The sequence below is a fragment of the Brachyistius frenatus genome, unplaced genomic scaffold, assembly GCF_029030835.1.
Source record: "Brachyistius frenatus isolate BFR_SWC_R1_liver_20210118 unplaced genomic scaffold, ASM2903083v1 Contig_49, whole genome shotgun sequence".
NCBI classification, from domain to species: Eukaryota; Metazoa; Chordata; class Actinopteri; family Embiotocidae; genus Brachyistius; species Brachyistius frenatus.
The window spans coordinates 2,865,932-2,878,707 of NW_027210648.1; the positions used below are offsets into that span (position 1 = coordinate 2,865,932).

General features: G+C 44.8%; 2 protein-coding genes across 2 annotated transcripts in view; both read right to left on the bottom strand.

Moving 5' to 3' along the window:
• Window positions 1-1,148: 1,148 nt before the first annotated feature.
• On the bottom strand, window positions 1,149-4,087 carry cldn34a (claudin 34a). The gene is made up of 2 exons (XM_069703938.1): window positions 4,038-4,087; window positions 1,149-2,015 (listed from the first exon to the last, which is right to left on the bottom strand). Exon 2 carries the CDS (start codon window positions 1,946-1,948, stop codon window positions 1,202-1,204), a length of 747 nt encoding a protein of 248 aa, XP_069560039.1. The 5' UTR covers window positions 1,949-2,015; window positions 4,038-4,087; the 3' UTR covers window positions 1,149-1,201.
• An 83-nt stretch (window positions 4,088-4,170) lies between these two features.
• shroom2a (shroom family member 2a) overlaps window positions 4,171-12,776 on the bottom strand; it is a 33,703-nt gene continuing 25,097 nt past the window's right edge. The window contains 7 exon segments of the mRNA XM_069704136.1: window positions 4,171-5,608; window positions 5,702-5,974; window positions 6,072-6,249; window positions 7,123-7,671; window positions 8,223-8,641; window positions 8,644-8,827; window positions 12,366-12,451. Of these exon segments, the coding sequence (XP_069560237.1) occupies window positions 5,336-5,608; window positions 5,702-5,974; window positions 6,072-6,249; window positions 7,123-7,671; window positions 8,223-8,641; window positions 8,644-8,827; window positions 12,366-12,451 (1,962 nt within the window). The 3' untranslated portion in view covers window positions 4,171-5,335.

The window sequence follows — 12,776 nt, forward strand, 5'->3', positions numbered from 1 at the left end:
ACGGAGGTGCAGCAGGCCACTGGACTCGTGTGTGTGTGTGTGTGTGTGTGTGCGTGTGCGTGTGTGTGTGTGTGTGTGTGTGTGCGCGCGCGTACGTGCGTGCCTTCCCTGGCAACAATCACCACAGTGAGGCGGCCCCCTCTCCGTACTCACATGCCTGCTCTCGTCAGCCTCCTACCCAGGTCACATGAGCAGGGCCCCCGAGTCAACCTGACCCGCTGAGATCCCTCCTCACATGCGAAGCCCACACCTTGGCATGTCACGTCACCTCCTCCGGCCTGCGTGGTGATAACCCCGATCAGTCATTACAGGAACGCTCAGGTTCCTGAAAGGCAGCACAGCTCCATAACACTGGAGAGATAGCGTTTATTATAACGTACTGTGAATAAGCATTTGTCCCTGAACTTCAATCCATCACAGTTTAATGAGCAGCATGAGTTTAAAATGGAGATTTGATTTGGATTAGGCTACAATAAAATATCATAACAGCTGCAGCTCGCTAACATTAAAAGTTTGTTTGGAGAAAAACAAAGAAAAGTAAAAAAAAAAAAAAATGCAAAACTCCAAATAAATACCATTGCTGCATCATATCTGTTGGCTAAAAGGAGAACACACATTAAACGTACATGCATCAGGTAAACACAAATAAGACTTGTTGCTCCACATTGGCTGGATGTGAAAACAAGCAGGTGTTTGCCAATAAGTTCTTAACTTAACAAGTGATGATATAACGACGCAGTGTTCACAGCTTGTTTCTGCTGCCCCCCAGTGGTCACAAATCCAGTTAAGGCAGGTTAACAAATGGACTCTGATGTAGACTGGCCTACTTTACTTGCAGGCTTAGACTAAATATTGCTCAAGATGAAGAAGGTTTGAATTTCACACAATCAGTGTTCAATCCTACACTGTCTTTATTAAAATCCTTTTCTCCCCAAGCAGTAGCTTTTTGTTTTTCACATTGTAGTTCAGTGACAGTGAAGTAATTTGACTGTCATTCCGGATGATGTTTTTTCATCTGGCAACTTGGATTAACGTGTAGCTAACAGTGTCCTTAACATGTTATTTCACAGTATAATTAATAACTTTCTTAATACAACTCAAAAAAATCAATAACAAATATTTGTTTCAGCAGCATTTTTCTCAAAATGTTTTTTTTTTTTTTTCAAATTAAAGAAAACAAATGTAAAGTCAGTTTGGCACATCATGAGTTTTCTTCACTGGTGAAGGCAGGGTTATTCCGGCCCTGGTAGTCTCCATTTGCCAATTCAGACTTCTGTGGCAGTGTTGTTATTGTCCAGGGATCATGCAGCGGGTCCCTGGGGGCCTCCGAGCTCAAGGCCCGCCACACGTACCGGTAGCTGAGGAAAATCAGGCTGCTCATGAGCATCAGGATGGAGGCGGAGATGCCCACTCCGATGGCCGAGCCCACCTGCTGCCTGACGGGAGCGGCGGGGAGGCGGAACTCAGGAGGGAAGTGTATGGTGCTGTTGTGGAGCACAGACCTCATGTTCCACACCAGCGGCACCAGGGAGAACGTCCCTGTGAGTAAATACAGGGCCCCCGCCAGCACGAAGACCAGCCTGATGTTCCTGCGGTCCTCCACAGAGAAGTAGACCATCCTCACGGCTACTGCGGCGCTGATGTTGCCGACTAGGCCGCAGATCACCGCCAGCCCCATCAGCACCTGAGCCACCGAGATCTCCACGGGAACGAAGGCGTCTGAGATGCTGATGCTCTGACAGTACTCCGCGCTGGGAAAGGCGTGGCTGTAGAAGCACGCCCTCCAGATCCCCACCCAGGCCACGCCCGCGGAAATGACGGACACGTCGTCCACGTACCACAGCCGCCACTCATTGAAGCCGGCCGTACAGATGGTGAGGATCCATGCCAGGACCCCGACTATCAGGCCCAGGAACTGCTGGTGAGCTGTGTGAGTCAAGTAAATCATTCCTGTCTCCTGCGCGACCGCTACTTCTCAGAGAGACTGATCGATGAAGAGGTCCCAACAGCCATCACTGAAAACATAAACATAAGCAAAAACATAGCTTAAACTGCTTAAATGGCTTCGTACCAAAAGTACTCGGAAGGAACCTTTAAGGAACCAGTTCACCGAAGTGATCAAAAACATATTCTCTTACCCTTTTACCTAGTGGTAGTAAGCCATGTAGAAATATTTATCTGCTGATGTTGTGAGATAACATCTTTAGAGATTTCTGTCTCAGGCCCAATAAACACCGTAAATTTACATCGTGATACTCAAAGAGGAAAGAAAAAACCCATTCGTTGCCAAACTGGAGTGTCTGGATTACTCTGGATTACCCACAAAAACTCTGTGAATAGTTTTCATTTGAACTACGTTACTTTCTTCCTACTAAAGAAATAACTCAGATCTTTACACCCGGTTTAAAATACTGCGGCTAGTTTATAAAGCACTGAGGACCAAAATACATTTGTGATCTGTGTTATGAACCATCCCGACTCCTCAGGTCAGGTCTGTTTTCTGTCCCCAAAGTCAAACACGGAGAATCTGTGTTTGGTTTTTCATGCTACATAAATCTGGAACGAACTCCCAGAGGACTGCGGGTCTGATGCAACCCTCACATCTAAATCAAAGCTGAAGACTTTTCTGTTTAACACTGCCTTTCATCCGGTAAAATAATTTCTTATATGTCCTGTAACTTTTACTCGTGTCTTATCACTCTATTTGAATTCTTAATTTTTTTTTCTAAATGCTTTTTCGTGTGTCTTCTGTCTTCTTTTGCTTTCACATTTTGTCTTAATGCCTTTTATTTTTTTCTGTAAAACACTTTGAATTTGCTTTGTTGTTGAAATTAACTGTACAAATGAACGTGCCTTAGAGCTGTTGAATTGACCCTTTAAGGTGTATTTAGCTGGTAGAAAAAAAATACAAGTGAATGAAATGCAGATTAATGTCTGGATGCAGAAACACACAACAATGTACTTTAGGTTATTATTCCACTGTAATCAGTGAAGCAGATTTATTGTCAGAGCTGGACTGATGAATCAGCTGCGCTGGCAGATATGAACTCGTGAATATACGGTATCATGTGGTGTGTCTGGCAATAAGAAATAGGAAATCGCAGAATAGAAAGAGATGCTTGATTGGTTTTGTAACAATATCTCTGTTAAGTGTGTTTTTACACTGTAAAACTTCTCACTAAAACACACAACTTGGTCACTGTGCTTCAAAACCGGGATCCAAAACATTATTTACTGTAAATTAAAAAAAACATTTTTGCCAATGTTGGCCGTGCATTTCATTAGTCCATAGTTCATCTTTATATTTGTACCTTCAGTATAAAACGAGTCTTACACACTTAACTCATCCTGAACTGTAGAACTTTGTGTCTGAAATACTGCTCTCACACCAAATTACAAAACCTGATCCACAAATCAAACAGTAGTGTATTATTTCTACCATAAAGAACAGAGTATGTACACGTCACTGAAGAGTGCGCTGCACGTGTAACAATGTACTGCGACCATTACCACAAAAATATCAGCTGACATGATGTCTGTTATCGTCTGTCAGCAGTTATTCTTTTCATCTTTCAGGGAAAGTGTACATTTAATAATCTGTCTGTGTGAATATGAATAAAGATTCAGATTAATAACACTGAAATAAAACCTGCTCTAAATAAAACAGTGTTTAAAGTCCTCTTTTGTCGCATTATATCAGCATTTCATTCACTCATTTCTGGGTTCTCTCAGAGAATTTCTTCAGCACAATTACCAAATATGTAAAGTGTGTATGTAATATATCTGTAAATTCAATATGTTGAGAAAAAAGCTATTGCCTTCAGAGGTTGAAAAAAATAAACAAAATAACATCAAAGGAGAAACTTGTCAGTTCTTTTGAAATTTCAAGGAAAATGTGGTGGAAGCTTGTTTTATAGTCACCGTATGTTCGAGCCGTGTTGTAGTTAATGATTGTCTGTTTAAATCTTTGCAGGTTATGCAGCAAAATAAATCAACCATCTGTTGATCTATTTTGTTCATTCCCTCCTTTTACTCACCTTCAAACTTTCTTGTTCTCAATATTCACCGAGTCGTTCCACAGAAGTCCACATTTTGCTTCGGTTCTGTGACAGGAAGGCTGCGACACCTCACCGTTAGAGATATTCCTCCTAATCTCAAGGTCTTTACCTGCATTATTATCAGCAGAGAGAAGGGTGCGGTGAGGTTAATGAGTGACAAGAGGACAGCGATTTCAGCACACTCTTTATTTGATATAAAGAAGCTGATAAAGTGTTACGAGTCGGGATGTAGCAGTGGTTGAAAGCGTGTGAAACGGTGACAAATGTGCGGAACAAACATCATCCAATAGGCTTTATGACACTGATTTAATCCTTAAAAGTTCAAGCTGGTCAAAATGCTGTGGAATGATTCAGCTCCAGATTTGGTTGCAAAATGACCAACTTGAACGTTTTCTACGTGTAAGTAACAACGTGGTAACTATGCACCGTGAAAAACAACACAGTGAAGTAAGAAGACGAAACACAGCAACACTTGGTCAACTTAAATGTGGCAATATCATAATCTAGACAGGATTTTTCTGGCTGTGAATAAACGCGAGCAGCACTGCAGGAGCGAACGGTGACGTTCTGCAGGCACTCCACATGGAGATTTAAAAAAAAGTCTGGATGTGAAGTGCTTCTAATGTTCAGTGAAGTTGAACAAGAGCTCTTTAAAAAAAACGGCCAGAATCTGCACACTTCCTCTCCGCGGGTTCAGTCACATCCCTCCAGCTTCTTGTTGTGTTTAAACGCAGAGGAAAGTGAGGAAAGCGAGGGCACAACAATCTCAGTAAAAGGCCACCAGTTTATATGTAAGTTAATGAGAGTTTACTGAAATATATAAAAAAGGGGTTCAGAGTAAAATGATTTAAACGTGATAAATATTTGATTTGCTCAGCGTGTCTACACACAGCAGGCTGCTCCAATCAGTTGAAGATTCCCTCCTCCCTACTGTTCCCTCCTGCAAGGATTCAAAAGGCTACAATAAATTACTAAAAAAAAATCCGTAAAAACAGAGCAAAAAAATGGCATGTATGACATTAGATACAGTGGCTGGTTGATGCCAACGATGCTGTCAGTCACGGTGGCGTTATGACGGTCCAGTTCAAAAAGCGTTTGGGGTCCTTTGTTCCCCTGTTTACACCACGAGAAGTCAGAGGATGCACCAGTTCTTCGTCCTTACAGTCCTCGAGTTAGTTGTTGGTCTCTGTCTCCCTCTGCTGGCCACACGACTCAGGTACACTTTGGAGCCTCAGTCAGAGTTCGAGCTGCTTCAGACCCAACGGTGTCCGTCTGCTTCACAAAGCCAGCCTCTGTTCGATGGGCAGGCTGTCCGTCAGACATTTGAGCTGCTCCTCGCCCAGTTTGATCTTGTCCTCGAGCTTGCGCTGCTCGATGATGAGCGCCGACTTCATCTTGACGAAGTGCTCGTAGTCCGTAAGGCTGTCCTCCGTCAGGTAGCTGGCCAGGATGTCATAAACCACACGTTCCCGGCGGTCCAGGTTTTCCTTCAGCTCCTTTGCGTCCTCGTGCTGTCGGATCAGCAGCTTCCTCTTCTCAATCAACGTACGCTGAAGAAGAAGAAGAAAAAGAAAATCATATTTTAATTTGATTGAAAACACCAAAAGACCTACTTTTAAGTATCTTGTAGTTTTCCAACTCACCCTCTCCTCAGGTGTGGCGTCCTCCTCCAGACTGTTGAGGGCGTTCTCCACTCTGGCCAGCCGGCCCGACAGCGACAGCAGCAGGCTCACCACCTTGTCCAGGTCCCCGACAAACATCCTGAACTTGTCCAGCTCGTTGGATTTGCACACCTGCTGGACTCGGACCTCCACCTCGTCTCCCAGAGCGTTGTTGTCCAGGACGTCCTCCTGAAGGCTCTCCCTGGCCTCCCGCAGCACCTGCAGCTTCTTGCTGAGGCTGTCGATCAGCTCTTGCTGCGTAAAAAAAACAAAAACAAAACAGGGATTAGTACTGTTGACTGGCAAAAAAAGACCTTCAGTCTAAAGTAATATGACAATAAGTCTTTGGTACCTTCTTGTTGGCCAAATCAATGTCCAGCTCATCTTCAGAGTCTTCCTCCTCCTCCTCCTGCTGCTGCTCCTGCATGTCCTTCATCTTGATGAGGAGCTCAGCTTTAGGAGCAGATGTGCTGTAATATGTGGAGCTGGTCACCATAGTGACGGCTGCTGCCATACTGTCCTCCGTTTCCCTGAAGGTGCAAATGACAAGTTTCTCACATCATCAAACAGAAACAAATACTTGGTGTTTTCCAGCAAGTGTGAGCTCAAATCTCAGAGATGATTAACAGAGATTAACATATTTTTTAAAATCCGTTTCTCGGTGTTCATACGTCGACAGGTCAGACAAGGTGCGTTGAGCAGGTACGTTGTGTACAAAAGTCAAATGTGTCTTCAACACCGCTGCACTACAGTTTTATTTGGGGCAAGTTTGAAAAAAGAAGCACAGCTACACAAAGATTACTTCATGTTTTAATGTGGACTCTGCTGCAGATCATTCACATGTAAAACGTTCAGAGGCTGCTCCTGATTCACTCTGTCCACACGGAGCAGGAGGAAGCCATAACCTCCGCGGGTTTTATTGTTTGATCAACATGAGCACCCGTTACACACGTTTTTGTGATCACTGATACGTGTACATTTGTGATTTCACCGCAGACTTGAGCAAAGAGTTCACATCCAATTTGGAGAAGACCAATTTAGAAGCGGCAGCAGAAACCCCTGAAACGCTTCAGAAACTCTGCAGCAATAAAACGAAGCGCCCGGCGAGGTTGTTTGAGTAACATTTGCGTTTCAAGAGGGGCAGAAAATCACCGGCCGACGCCGGAGAAGGTGCGTCGGGTCCGGAGCAACCAGGCGGGTTTTCTTTGGTGCTCGCAGGGTTGCGTGTCGTGAACTCATCTCCCAGGTTGAAACTGTGACGTTCAGAGGCGTCTGAGGGAAAACACTCGGTGCAAACAAAGTTGGGTTCTCCAACATGACAACACACCGCCTGCTTGCAGTTTCTCACCTACAACAACACGATCCCTGATAGGCGATAGTCTAAAATCTAACGTGAGGCTCACCTCTCCTCAGCAGGTCGGGAGTTGGTCTGTTTCGTCTGCACCTTCCTGCGCTGGTGAGCTCCCTCCAGCAGCTGCTCCCCCTGAGGGAAGATCCCCTCCATCAAGTCCATCGTGGTCTTCATCTTGCTCTGATCCAGAATATCAGCCAGTGATTTATCTTTCCCCATGATGTCCCTGACCAACTCCTCCCTCTTCTGGTCCTCCTCCTCGATCAGTCCTGTGGTCACGGCCGGCTCCTCCGCGGGCGGCGGCTGCTGACTGTTGGAGTTGATGTGATCTCTTACGGTGGTCACGCACGCGTCTCTCTGGGCCGTTTGTTGGGTGTTGTCGGGCTCCCTCTGCCGGGTAAAGGCACAGAAGACCGAGTCCTGCCCTGCAGCCACCAGACCGCCGAGCCGGGTGCCTCCGTGCCGCTCGGCTTCAACGGCAGGAGCGTCACTGTGGCGCAAAAACGGACAATTCTCCTTCTCTGTGCTTCCCTCCGAGTGCACGATCCTGATGGGCACTTTTCTCGCTGCTGTGTTTTGGTTTTCTATCACATGCTCCATCCTGAAATATCAGAGAAACAGACAGTCTTAGAAAAAGACGCTGGAAGAAGTTTCCCCCTGAAAGAAGAAAATCTCGAGTTGCAGTCATTCCAGCCTGATTTCAAGTTTCACTGCATTATGGCAACTGAGATTTTTTTCCATGCCCAGTGTGCTGGAATATCCAAGACATCTGGACTCCTCCCACCACTTTGGTTTGTGCTCACTGTAATGATCCGACTGTACAGTCAGAACTTGAGGACAGATGATATCAATTAGTTCCGAATCAAGAAAATGAACAAACGGCTTCGTGTTTGAGGCTTTAGAAGCACATTTTACATTTTCAGCATTGAGCAGAATTATCTCTAAACCGCAAGTGGCTTTGATAGAAATGCAGAGAATCCCTCTAATTTACTGCGGCTTGATAGCACTCACATGTTGGTTGTAAGGCAGCGGCTCTCAATGAGCTCCTTTGTACATGCAGCATAAAGACACGATGAGCAGCAGCTACAGGGAGCTCGGTCCTCATGACACTTCTGAATAAATCGCTCCACTGACTAGAAGTAAAAACGTTACCTGCTTGATTCTTCATCCTGGAGAGAGACGGGAGGCTTGTCGCTGAGCCTCTGTGGAGAAAACTGTGGAGATGGTGAGCGCTGCCCCTCCATGCTGGCCAGCCCTGAAGGTCTGTAGGAGGAAGCCGGGGGAGAGGAGGCCGGCTGAGGATTGGATGTTGATAGATGATGCACTGCCCCTTGTCCTTTGTCCACAAGTCCTTTGCCCTGCTCAGAGTCTCCCTTTGCAGAGTGGGTGGGGTCAAAGGCGGAGCTGGGATCAGTGTGAGGAGGGCAGTGGGTGAGGACTTCGCTCTGGGAACCGGTGAAGGATTCGTGGGAGTCGACCTCTGGGCATCTGGGCGGGGGAGGCTTCTCCGGCGCGGAGGGCTTTCTCCTCGGTCCGGGCGGCAGCTCCACGCGGCTGTGGTCGTCGGGCCGGGGGGGGCGGGCTCCGGGAGGCTGTGAGAAATAGATGTGGGTCTGTGGTTCACGGTGGCCGGGGCAGCTCTGTGTCTGCAGTCGGGTTTGGCTCCTGTCGTGGGCGGAGGCGGTGGAGCTGAGTAATGTTCAAACTCAACTGGTTTTTCTCTCACTTTACAGTCACCTGGACGGCTGTCAGAGAACCTGGGGAATACAACAGAAAGCTTTTAATTACACAGCCAGGCAGCACGGACTATCATCTGCAGATCTATCAAATCACACACTGAGGCGGAGGCCTCGTTCGTCTCTCCAGCAGCCACTATGATTATGCCAGTATGACAAGACGCACGTCTCCCTCTCCTCTGCAAGCCTCCGTTCTGGTAACTGTTCAGCTGGCAGCCTGAAGAAGAATATTTCAGTTCCCCACAAAGTCTGCATAGGAATAAATAATCCTGCAGTGCAGAGAAGAAGACCGGATCACTTTTTCCTGCCTCATATTTACAGTTTAACTCTTTGGAGGTAAAGTTAGGCAAAGAGAAGAAAAAAAAAAGAAGGTCAAAGTGTGGAAGTCTCAAGACTCATTAGAGGCCTGATCATGGTCTAAATTATAAATAGATTTGAACCCGTAGAGCATAAAGCAAAGCTGTCAATAACTGAGCCACCCACACTATGAAGTAAAAGCATTCAAAACAGCCTAAAACTGTGTTTTCATGCAAACAGATCACAGCTCTCATACATGTTCAATTAGGAGAACTCTGAGAAGATGAACAAATAAATCACGCAACTTTGATTAAAGGCATAATTGTATTGATTCTGCAGTCACAAGATAAAATATGGTGACTTGTGGACCGACAGACGCCACCTCCCAGCTGGGACTCTTACAAGCTGTGACAAGTTGGCCGGTGAACAAATGCTGGCGGAGCTCACACCTTCCTGGAGCCTCAGCTTCAGCTCAGCGTAGTGTGAGAAAGTTACCTTCCTGAAGCATGAAACATGATGCCACACATATTACTGCAGCATCCAGTAGGAGGGATATGAGTTACAGTATATTATCATGATGTAGGTATTCAACTGGTGACACATTATTATGTCAAATTAAATCATTCAGTGCGACCGGGCTGTAATAAAACTGTCCATGTCAACATGATAAAGCAGTTCTTGAGCCTCGCTGCCCATCACAGGTGTCCAAACATCACTGTTTACTCTGAACCTCTTACTGTGTACACACTGCTACACAATATTCTTTGTTAAACAAGAGAACGTAACTTTTTTTGGGGATGTTTTCCGTTTTTACAAATGTTAAAACTGATGAGCAGCCACAGAAATATTTAGCACATTTAGGATTATAGAATATTTAAATACTAACATATGAACGGACTCACCCTGTGCGACGCTTTAATCCTGTCATCTCTACGGCGCAGAGCTAAAAGCGAGCGTCCTGTCTGTGTGCTGGCTCCCTATGACAGAAGCCACCTGTTGGTGTCTCTTTCCACCTGTATCAATAACACTATCTGGGTGGGGCATTGGCTCACTCAGCTCATCTCAGACTTTTCAATGACAATAACGTCCTTCACACTGTTGTTGTAATGCAAACGTGAGTGTCAGACTGCTCAAACAATGAGATTGCTCAAGATCAGATACTCTACACCCCTCACCGAGTTTCACCTGTGAGAGTTTAGACAGAACAAAAACACTCCTGAAGAACTGGTTAGGAGCCATGAAGTCATATTGACCATGTCACTATTGATTGCTTAAGAAGGATTTTAAGTAATCAGAGAAATGTCTTAAAACTTCCGGTTATCATGCGGTTATTAAAAAGTTGGCATTTTAAAATCTTGCTTTTCTCAAAACAAAAAAGTTAGACTCCAAAAATTCAGTTTTCCATAAAGTTAAGTGACTCAGAAGAAAGACAATACAATAGAAATCATCAAAACTGATTCACCAGACTTTTATTCTCTGGTATGGGTGAAGCTCCAAAAACACTGGATCCTACATTTCCTGAAATGCAACTATTTCGCATCTTTAACTAGACCCTCCCTGCTTGTTAAATACCTACTTCTTTCGCTATGCTTCAAGTGTAAAATTGGTGGAATGCCCCTTTAATTTCAGGAAAAGTAAGCCTGACTGGTCCAAGACTGGATGTAGCTCAACGGTGGAAAAACACTAAATAGCAAGAGCACTACATTTCAAAATAAAGGGCAGCACGAAAGAAAAGAGGACAGATGACTTCGGACTCAACATTATACAATGATGTTTCTATATGACAAGAGTTCATAGAGGATCATCAAAGGATCACGTGAAATCATCGACTGTTACCTGTAAACATACCGCGTCCACAAAAACAGTCACCGACCGACCAGCCAGCTTTAATCTACTGTGACCAAACCACTTTATACACACAGACAGTGTCACACCGTTGGGAGGGTTACACACACACACACACACACACACACACACACACACACACACACACACACACACACACACACACACACACACACACACACACACACACACACACACACACACACACACACACACACATTTTCAAACAAAGCTGGAGTTAATATTTCCATGCTTTTCTCTTGTGACTAAAAAAAATGAACTGTCTCACAAATCAGGATTAAGTTAACCTGCACGTAGCTGGTTAGACCCACCTACTGTCTGACTGGATGCTCTGTAGCAAACAGCAAATTATTTTAAAGAATTGAATTTGAATCTTCCATAATTATTTTCTTTTTCAGACGCAAACACAAAACAAGAGTTTAGAGCCACGCTAGCAGCTTTGTGACAGCAGTTTGAACTAAATGCTAACAGTAGCATGCTAACATGCTGATGTTTACTATCTTATTTTAGTGTGTTAGCATGCTCACATAAGCTACGTGGCACGAAACACCACTGAGGCTGATGGGAATGTCAGAATTCAGAAATAGTGATCACAATTCATACTCGGAGGAACATGAATGTCTGAACCAAATTTCATTGCATATCCAGTCATCACCAGGAGATTTTACTCAAAAGCACAAATGTGGATCTCACTGGTGGCGCGAGACGAAAAGTCATTCGGATTCTTCTTCTGCTCGACACCACGAATGTATAATTGGTAATAGTTGAGATATTTCAGTCTGGACCAAAGTGGTACACTAAACACTATTGCATTCCACAGAACCACCAGCATGGATCAAATCCAACTATGCAGAGCAGCAGATCTCACTGATGATAATGTCAAGCCTTCAGGCTGGCCCCCGTGAACTTGGGTCCCCGTTACAGATGCCTCGCCTACACCACCAGGCCTCCAGGACACAAAGCGCAGCCAAAGAGACGGCTTATGTTGTCACAGCTGCTCCAAGGCAGTGCCACTGTTATGCCTTAGATCATAAAGACTTCAGTGTTCCTCTACAAGCTCACCGCCCTCTGTCACTGATAAACCCCGGGAGCATAAAAACACCACGATATCACGCTATAACATGCTGATAAAATGAGGAGGACGCTGGTGCAAGAGCAAAACCATGAACAAAAAGATCAAAAAGAGAAATGCTCATTGTAGTATTAGCATTCAACTTACCCGCTGATGACGAATAATACTTGTAGACTTCCACTGATACCACTTAAGAAGCGACAAAGTATGAAACAAACAAATGCAAAAACACGGCTATTTTTGAATACTGTACTGTATGATGGATGAAAGAAACCCCACAGACATTGGTGTTCCAGCAGGTTCCAGCAAATGAGATTTACTCACCGTGTGTCAGTGCTGAGCGGTTCAGCAGGTTTACTCTCCGTCTGGGAATATTCAAGTTCAGACTTTCTTGCAGGAACTGGAATCTTCTGTAAATAAAGTTGAGCAAACACAGTTGCACTTATGCAAAAATATCCCAACAATTCACAGAAAAAAGTCTTCCAGCTCCCCGAGAGACACGTTCTTGTCTTTGAATTATTCTAACCAGCTCATGTTGGAGCTTCCTGGTTTCTCACTTCTAAAAAAAGAGCTTGAGAGGGTTGATGCCCCTCTCTCTTCCTTAAGCTCAGGGTGTGTCGATTAATATTTGACTTGGCTTTTCCTTTGTTGCTTTCACTTCGTCAGTATGTTGGTCTAAATGAGATGTCAAACCACCTCGACGGCTGGAAACAGTTGGAACATTTCAGAGACTAA

What these genes read in the sequence shown, in the direction of transcription:
- cldn34a (XM_069703938.1), bottom strand. Translation starts at nt 1,948, where the DNA reads ATGATTTACTTGACTCACACAGCTCACCAGCAGTTCCTGGGCCTGATA.